The sequence below is a fragment of the Trichechus manatus genome, unplaced genomic scaffold (assembly GCF_000243295.1).
Source record: "Trichechus manatus latirostris isolate Lorelei unplaced genomic scaffold, TriManLat1.0 scaffold00010, whole genome shotgun sequence".
Classification (NCBI taxonomy): domain Eukaryota; kingdom Metazoa; phylum Chordata; class Mammalia; order Sirenia; family Trichechidae; genus Trichechus; species Trichechus manatus.
The window spans coordinates 1,913,499-1,923,343 of NW_004443946.1; the positions used below are offsets into that span (position 1 = coordinate 1,913,499).

The window sequence follows — 9,845 nt, forward strand, 5'->3', positions numbered from 1 at the left end:
AAAAAAAAAGAATAAGATAAAATGTATCAGTAAATATTGTCTTGGATAAGGAGTACTGAAATCAATATTGCTTCTCTTTTCCCAATCGGTATATTGGATTAAACAAAGTACCTGCAAGTTAAAAAGCAAAAAAGTAACAATTATAACTATTAGTCATTTGATAAGGCCTGACAAAGCTAAACAATACGGGAATGACTCTAAAGACCAGGAAACAAATCATTTTCAGTTACCCGATCTCCAACTTTTTGCTTTTAACAAAACTGAAGGAGGATCTAACTGAATTGCTAGCTAACAGATCATTATAAATATTTTTGATGATAAATTACTACATAATTTTTGGCATATAACTTAAAAGATGTAAAAGAAATTGAGTTTCGTTACTTTAAATTTTCCTTCTATTTATGTTAACAAGGGTTCTCAGTGCTTATATCTATAAAAATGGAGAATAGGAATAGAATTAATGCTGTATCCTGACTCACTCCATCAAGACGCTGTCTCATTCTAGCAGTAAGTAATATCCACCCATAAAATATGAACTAATTTAAAAACAACTGGAGCAGCCACAGTGATGTCACTGAGAAACGCATATTAAGTAAAGCTTTATAGTTAGAAATTATTTTTCCAAAATTTATGACATTTATGTTGCTTTGATCAACTATGTTCTACTAATAATTCAATCTAAAAGAAAGGTTTTAAACCTATTTGGTCATAAACCAAAAACCAAATCCATCGTCGTCGATTCCAACTCATAGCAACCCTATAGGGCAGAGTAGAACAGCCCCCAAAGGGTTTCCAAGGAGCAGCTGGTACCCAGCTGGTGCTGACCTTTTTCGTTAGTAGCCATAGCACGTAAGTACTACACCATTACAGCTCCCTAACTGGTCACAGAGAAAAAAAAAATTTTAATTTCAACATATAGGCTTCTTTGTTGTTGCAAATAAATATAAATACAAAGAACAGCTCAATCAAAGAGTTTTAAACATAAAAGTATTAGAATATAATTATGTGAAGAAAGTGGAATGAAAATTTAAGTTCACAGAGAAAAAAGAACCATGTAATATCTCCAACTGTTAAAGAAGCACTTTGTCATATATATTTTAAAAGGATGATGGTGGGTATCAAACAATTATGGTACAGTATTTAGGTTCCATTCCATACATTTAAAAGACTGATGAAACTGTTTTACTTTAAAACAGTAGTATTTATAACACATATAAAATTATGTTGTCTGCAACTATTTGAACTTAAGATGAAATATTTTAGATATTAACATTAAAATGTAATTTTTAAATATTCTTTTGGGGATACACAAGCAAAAAAGTTAGAAAAACTACTGACTTAGGAGAAAGAATCGAGATGACTCCGTGTGGATTAGATGCGAGCCTGCTGAGAAAGAGCGTAGGTTTCTGGCTTGAGAAATGGGTATACTATTTACACTGGAGATGTAGGTTTATGGGAGAAGATAAGCTTGATTTGGGCTATTCTGAGTTTTAGGTATCTGTGAACATCTGTGTGGAAATGTGTAGGAAGTACAGGATGTAACAGTTTTAAATAGGCTGCAAGGAAAGGCTTCTCAGAGAAAATGATGTTTGAATAAAGACCTAAAAGGAGGTAAAAGAGCCAGCCATATGATTATCTGAGAGAAGGGTATTCCAGGCAGAAGAAACAACAAATGCAAAAGCTCTGAAACTAGAACATCTCTATGCGTTGTAGAACAAGGAAACCAGTGTGGGGCTGGAGAGAGCACACAAGGGATAGTAGTAAATGAGGTTTGTTGTTGTTGTTAGGTGCCACTGAGTCGCTTCCAACTCATAGCGACCCTACGTACAACGGAACAAAATACTGCCCTGTCCTGCGCCATTCTCACAACTGTTGTTATTCTTGAGCCCACTGTTGCAGCCACTGTGTCAATCCATCTCCTTGAGGGTCTTCCTCTTTTTTGTTGACCCTCTACTTGAACAAGCATGATGTCCTTCTCCAGGAATTGGTCCCTCATGATAACATGTCCAAAGTATTTGAGATGAAGTCTTGCCATCTTTGCTTCTAAGGAACATTCTGGCTGTACTATTTTCCAAGGCAGAAATGAGGTTAGAGAGGCAAAAGGAAGAGGGGGCAGCACCAGACTGTAGAGGGCCTAGCAGGCCATTGAGAGGATTTTGGCTTTTATTCTATGAAGCACTAAGTGGATTTTGAGCAAACGAATCACATGATCTCACTCACTTATCTCTATTGTGTTGAGAAGAGACTGAGTAAAGCAAAGGTAGAAGAGAAGAGACCAGTTAAGATGCTATTTCAAATACCCCAGGAGATTGGTAATGATGATGGCCGGAGGCGGCGGTAGTAGAAGAGTAAGAAACGGTGACTGAATGTAGAACAGTCTGAAGTAGAGCTAAAAGGATTTGTTGACAGATTAGATGTAGGGTATGAAAGAAAGGCAGGACTCAAAAATAACTCAAGACTTTTAGTTTGAGCAATGATACTGATACGGAAAACCCTATAAAAGGAGCAAGTTTGATGGGAAGGAAAAGGAGTTCGGTTTTGGATGAGATGCCTATCACACATCTGTCTGGAAATATCAAGAAAGAATTTGTATATACAAGACCTGAACCAGAGATATAAATTTGGAAATCATCAGATATGAATAATATGTGAAGCAATGAGGCTAGCTGCATTCTCCATGGGAATGAATGTAAACAGAAATAGAATTCCAAAGACTTAAATTCTGGGGAGGTAAAGATGGTGGAGTCAGGGAGATGAAGAGGAATCAACAAACGAGACCTAGAAGAAACACCTAGAGAAGGAGAAAACCAGTACAGTCTGGTGTCCTGGGAGTCAAATAAGGAAAGGATTTCAAGGAGAAAGAAACCAATTGTCAAATGCTGCTAATGGGTTGATTAGGGAAGAACTACAAAGTAAAAGACCATGTTTGAGTTTACAAAGTGATTTAATGAAGAAAACTAGGGTACAGAAAACATCACTTGGCAGAGCTATGACTAGTGCTCATATCTAGATCTTAACGTTATTTTCACTGAGTTGCTGCATCTCTACACGCTAAAATGTGAAGTATACAGCACTTTATACATTTCAAAAAGCTTCCTACTTACTATCATGTTCTTATGTAAAAGAAGAAAAGAACTTTAGATAGTTAATTTTTAACATGACTACATGAGATAATGCTAATAAGTCCATTAGCTCCATAAAATTCCTTGCTGATTCAAATGCAGGCTAACAGAGGATATAATCAAACTACTGCTCCCTTGAAAGAGAGGCCATGGTTAATATAAAAGACATATATTTGATTTATGTCAAGTAGTAACACAGGTAATGCTTTGGATACTTAGCATAAAACACTTTAATGGAATATTATTGCTCCAAATATACCGGACCAAAATTAAACTGAAAACAGAAGAAGGCTACTAAGTATGGTTGACAGGGAGCCAAATGCAGCAAGTTAAAATGCATTCCTAATGCTCATCCAGTTCTGGCTGAACCCCTTGGGTCAGTTTGGGGTCATTATCAGTTTGGAATAATTTCAAATGACTCCCTGGAGTTCTACTGTTACATTCAGTGGCTTTAGGAAGTCCAGAACAGGCCTTATTTCATGTCACAAATATCACAGGATCCATTATTAATTTCTGAATTTACTTGGACTGATCTTTTCAAAAAGCCATTCTGATCAAGTTAATCTAGTTACTTTATCACATAAATAATCCTACATGACTTCCCATTGTTCTTGGAAAGGGACTTTAACCTAGTCTACCTGCAGTCTAACACCAACAGCCTCATCTTCTTAGTTCTTTAAAACAAGCCATGCCCCTACCTTTCCCATTGCCTCAAATCCTTCCTCCACTTTTCTTTGTTTTGTTAATTTGTACCCACCTTTCAGATAATTGTTTACTGCTTTATTGTCTGTCTCTCCCAGGCCTCTGGCCAACATCCACTTAGAAAGTAAGCTTTAGTAGGGGGGCAGAGAGGAGGGGAAGGCATAACTACATCCTCAGCATCAAAAACAGTGCCTGGCACACAGAGGCATTCAATAAATATTTGAATATATCCTCCAGAACTCAACGCAAATGTTACGTCCTTAAAGAGGCCTTTCTTGACTCTCTGTCAGTAACCCCAATTTTATCTTCTCAAAGTACCCTATCCTTTTCTTGTGGGCCACAGGAAAAATCCAGTGCAATCATATAAAACAAAGTCATAAGAGACCTTGGTACAAAGACAGAAACACTAGAGTCTTTCAGATTACACAAAAATATCTTTGAATTAAATTCCCTACCCTCTTTTTCTTGCCATGTTTTTGTTAGTTGCCATCAAGTCAATTCCAACTCATGGGAACCCCATGTGTAGATCACCAGGCCTGTCTTCCAAGGCATCTCTGGGTCATTCAAACTGCCAACCTTTTAGCTAGTAGTTGAGTGCTTAGCTGCTTAAGCCACCCAGACTGCTATTAATTAACAAAGACATTCTCCCATACCTCCTGCACATTAAATATCTAAAAGCCAATTGTGATGACTAGGGTGGAGAGGGTGGTAGTATTTATCCTGAATAAAATTAAACTCAGGATCAAAGTAACTGAACCAATTCTTTCTAGTTCAGCTCTCTATTAACATTTGTAACTACGGATGCTAAGACAACATAGACATTTTCTTTTCTATGGCTAGCCAAGTGAAGAATACCTTACAGAAAAGGCATCTCCAATGGCAGTATCAGAGACTAAAAAACATGATAAAATTATTTTAAGCCATGTTTCCCATGTGTAAAATGCTTACCATACACTGATTTATCAAATAGCACATGCACAAGTACCAAAAGCACTTCAAACACACAAGTAATAAGCTGCATTTACAAATATATCCCATGTTCTTCCCCTCCCCCCACCCCCCAAGTAATATGATAGCTTCAGTGTTCTTGGGGAGTAGAGGTGAAGGCATTTATATCTCTGGCTCTTTTAGGAAGATACATAATTTAGCAGTAATGCTAACAATCCATGTTTTATCCATTAGTAGTGTCACTTCACTCCTCTTTACCCTTTGTAGTTCTGGATGTACTTTAATGCTCTGGGTGAGATTCTGTTTAAAAAGTTAAAGAACACTACACTTCTATTTCCAAAATTATTTTTCCACAAATTTATTTTTCAATGTTTGTGTTTCTCCATAATGGAATGAATATTTAATGATGATGTAAAAATGGTGTGCTGGGGGCATCTGACCTCTTCTAATTTCACAAGACGGAAGGAGAATCAAGATTAACAGCCCAAGGCTGATTCCTTTGCAGCAGAGGTCAAACATATCTCCTCTTTCCAACCTTTTTTTTTTTTTTTTTTAACCAATTCTGACACCAACTGCCTCCCCCACAGCACTCTCTACTTCTCTGCTGGGTTCGATAACTCGTTGCAATGGCCACACAGTACTCACAAACTGTACTCAAAGTTATGGGGTTTATTAGGGAAGTAAAAAAAAACTGTTGCTGGCAAATCTATTCTGATTCACAGCGACCCTATAGGACAAAGCAGAACTGCCCCATAGGGTTTCCAAGTAGCGGCTGGTGGATTCGAACTGCTGACATTTCGTTTAACAGCTGACTTCTTAACCACTGCACCACCAGGATTCCATCAGGGAAGTAACAGGTTACAATTCAGGATACAGTTCTTCAATCAGGACAGTCTCTTCTCAGACGTGCCTGCAGGCAGGCCTCTCTCTGGCCCTCGACCCCTTGGCTCAGCCTCTGCCCTGCTTGGGCAAGTGTCAGAAGCTCTTTAGCTCTGCCAATAAGTGCCCAGAGGCACCCTACTCCACCATTAAGCCTCAGCCCAAAGGTGCTCAGCTCTCTCGCTCCGTGGGTCAGCAAGTCAAGCTCCATCTACAAGTGTCCAGAGGTACCCCATTCTGCCAGGAAGCCTCCTGTCCAAAGGCACTCATCTCTCTCACTTCATGGGTTGGCATACTCACTATAACCACCTTGCTCCATGAGCTGGGTAGTCCAATGCCCCATCTCGCACCGGTCTTCTGGTTCTGCTGCTGCTGCTGCTTCTCTGCCACTGTTTCTCACCACGTCTTGCGTTAGAGCTCTCTCTCTCTGTCTCCCAGGTCTAGGAGACTCTCAGTGCAGGGACCCCAGGTCCAAAGGATGCACTCCTCTCTTAGCTCTTCCTCTTGGTGGTAGTGAGGTCCCCCCTTTCTGCCTCTGGGATGGCTCATTTTAAGACTCGTGGGATGGCAAAACTGACCAATCTTCTCATTAGGCTTCCATATACTTTATTTGCACGGTCCCACCCCCACAAGTATGCCATCCATTTTATTTGTATAATTAAGCATGCTATCTGGTCCCCTTGGTGGGCAACAACACCTTATTTGCATAGTCCCACCCAATCATTTGATGGGAGTTACAAGACCATGGCAAGAAAGGTCATATAAAAGCGATCTACTGCACCACAGATGGTTAAAAAAATCTCTTGCATTGTCAATGTTGACAATGGTGGGTGGTCTTGACAAATACATACATATATATTTTTTCATAAAAATTAGCCGAAACTTGAAATTAAGGAAAAGAGATTACTAGGTGTTCTTCAGTGTAACGCTGGGCTTGTACCTTTGATTACTTTCTATCGACTGGGCTATTTTACAAATCTGTAAGATTTGTTTATAGATTTTTGTCTGGTATAGATGCAAATAATTTCTGTCCAGTGGAAAAGATAACCCAAAAGTTACATTTATGGTCCTGCAGGATTTTAACTAATTTTGTATTTAACCCAACAATCTTAATATTCCTTTATTAAATTGTCTATAAATAGCTAGCTCTTCACATTTTCATATAAAGTGCTTTTAACATCTTATTACTAGTTTCCTCATTAAGTAACGAGCTGAAAAAAATCATAGACAAATGTGCATTTATATTTGCATGAGGCATAAGTTTATCTTCCTTTTATTGTTGTAAAAAATACATATAACACATTTGCCAATTTAACATTTTTCACATGTTCAATTTAGTGTCATCAATTACATTAATAATTTTGTGCAACATGATTTTATCTTTCTGAAAACTACATTTTAAACGTTTTAGAGGTTCCACCGAAACGGCCAAGTGGACTAACCTAACAGAGCCAATTAAACTACACTGATACTTTCACACACACATATAAACATCTCTTACAGAACTCTGAGGTCAGAACTGCTATCTCATTTACATAAACCAAAACCTCAAAACTTAGAAGAATTTTCTATCTAAATTGTAAACTCCTTTAGAACAGTGCCTTTGCTTTTACTCATCTTTGTATTCCTAGGACTCAGTGCAGTACAAATTATCTAAAATGTATTCCATAAATGTTAAATGAATGAATGAAGCTAGCGTATATACCATGTTCAATGACAACACCAACTGGAAGAGGGAAATATTACAGTCTAATTCTAGCAGTCTTTCTAACTATCTGGTCAGCTGGACGAAGGAAACCAAGTTCTTAATGCTTTGAATGTGAAGACAGAGGCTCCCTAGAAACGGCAGAAATTCTCATTGTATAAAAACATGGTTGACAAACAGATAGCAGAAATGAACACATGCAACAAAGTAAATCTTGACCTCCTTAAGGGCTACAACTCTTTGCATGCACTACAAATCTACATTTTACAATGTTCCATATACCACAAAAATCACAAAATCCCATTTATTTTCACCAAAAATTTTCAAAAAATATGAAAAAGTTTTCCATGACAATGTATCTCAATTTTGTAATACCAGTAAGTTAATAAATTAAAAGAAATTGCTTTTCAAAAACTCATGTCAAGAGACCAAATTTTCTTAGATGTATTTATTCTATAAACAAAGGATGTATACCAGAACTATGGAGGAAAGCAATACAGTATCTACAAGGCACCTGAGTTCCAGGAAAACAAGCACAACACACAAATGCTAAGTAACAAGTACCAAAACAGTGGATTATGGCTGAATGCTAGTCCTGGCTTTGTTTCCATTTTAATCTGAAGAAATAAATCTATACCTGTTCATGAAGAATCATCCAAGTCACCTATAGAATAAGTTGTGCAAAGCACACTCAAGTAGCATTTGCTATCAGAAGGAACTAGTGGGTAGATACCTGCATCACACTGCCCACAATAAAGGCCTGATAACTGCACTCACACTTCAGCAGAGTGGAAGGCCATTACTGTCTAGGCATTTCTCCCTTTGCTTTTAATTCAGGTCAGGGTTCATTCTTACCAGTCTGCACGCTTTCCATTTCTTTCCCTCTCCCTGTAGAACTACACAGTCTGTACATGAAAGGAAGGTCAATTTAATACTTCAGCACCCAGTGTAGCAGTGGAATCTTAACTGTCTAGATGCCCCTACTCACCTCCACCAAGTTCTTTAAAATGGCATGACTTGGTGCTTGCCCCAAGAGAGGCAACACTTCCTTGTAAGAATTATGAAAGCAGTAAAAAAATCTGAATCCATGAGGACAGTTCTACCTTGAAAATAGTTTCATTTATAGAAACTTAATGTATGAAGACTTATTTTCCAAGCGCAGTCTTTTAAATTAATACTTATTTGTCCTTTATTATTTTAAAATTCTTGGTTATTGCACACAAAAGATGGAGGGGACTAAGTCTGCATGAATGACAAGGGAAGTCCATGTTCAGCAAGCATGATAGCTAATCCTGCACCCATTTACAGTCTTTAAGTTTGTCTTGACCTTAACAAAGAAAACCCTGGTGGCATAGTGGTTAAGAGTTCAGCTGCTACCCAAAGGTCCGCAGTTCGTATCCACCAGGAGCTCCTTGGAAACCCTGTGGGGCAGTTCTACCCTGTACTATAAGGTTGCTGTAAGTTGGAATCAACTCGACCGCAGTGGGTTTGGTTTTTTTTTTTTTGGAGGGGGGGGTGGTTTTACAAAAGTGTTTATTACAGAAATGACAATATGATTATTATCTAAATTCACAGAGAAAGGCGTACACCATCTACAGGAGAAACGCACGCTAGCAATGTATGTACCCAAACTTGAAATTTTTTTTTTTTTAATGTGCTGTCCCCTAAAATGACTCCGAGTTCTAAATCGCATCCAGTTTTTATAAAGGAAATCTCTTGTAAATAGGTGAGACACCTTTTGCAGGAAGTGGGGAGGCACTTTAAATTTACCTTAAGAGCCACAAAATGGGTAAGAATATTATGACTCACTGACATTTCACACATGTGAAACACATTCATGTCACAAAAAGCATTGCCTCATAAGTGAGTGGACAACCTTGACAAACTGCCTAGGGGGAACACCAATTACCCGGCTTGAAAATGTGCTTTTGTTTTAGAAATTGTCTAAACACCAGTGGGACTTTCTCTTGCCGGAATCCAGCCTGAGGACAACAAATTGGTCAACGGCGGAAGTTGCCTGACGAAATGAGTGCAACATGAAATCCTGTTTTATGATCATAACAAAACCTTCCTTCTGGGGCCCGGCAAAAACTTGAGAAGACGTCCTTCTACTTGCAACAGGCAGGTACGAGGCCCCCAGCCCCCGACGCAAGGCAAAGAAAAACAGCTTGGCCCTTGGGCCACGGGACCCGAAAACTCGGAGGACGTGCAGCTCCCCGTTAGTCCTTGGAGGAGCAGCGCGCAGGGCAACCCGCCCGCCTCAACCGACGAGGTCCCCCGGCGCCTTCCCCTACCCTGCGGCCGCCCCGGCCCCAGCCTCAGCACTGACCTTTCGCAGGGCCGAGACCAGCAGTCCCCGCCATTTCGGACTATTCTCCTCACTGAAGAACTCGTACGGCTGCGCCTGCTGCATGGCCGCAGCTGCGGCGCCTCCGCATCGGGGGCAGCCCGCGGGCCGGTGTCCTGACAAGCAAGGCGCGGGCGGCTTC

General features: G+C 39.3%; 1 protein-coding gene across 3 annotated transcripts in view; it reads right to left on the minus strand.

Moving 5' to 3' along the window:
* Positions 1–9,839, minus strand: part of SOS2 (SOS Ras/Rho guanine nucleotide exchange factor 2) — an 86,597-nt gene extending 76,758 nt beyond the window's left edge. For all 3 annotated transcript variants that reach the window (XM_023726151.1, XM_004370842.2, XM_023726152.1), the window contains exon 1: positions 9,686–9,839. In XM_023726151.1, coding sequence (XP_023581919.1) covers positions 9,686–9,769 — 84 coding nt within the window. In that variant the 5' untranslated portion in view covers positions 9,770–9,839. The remainder of the gene's footprint in view (positions 1–9,685) is intronic.
* Between the last annotated feature and the right edge of the window lie 6 nt (positions 9,840–9,845).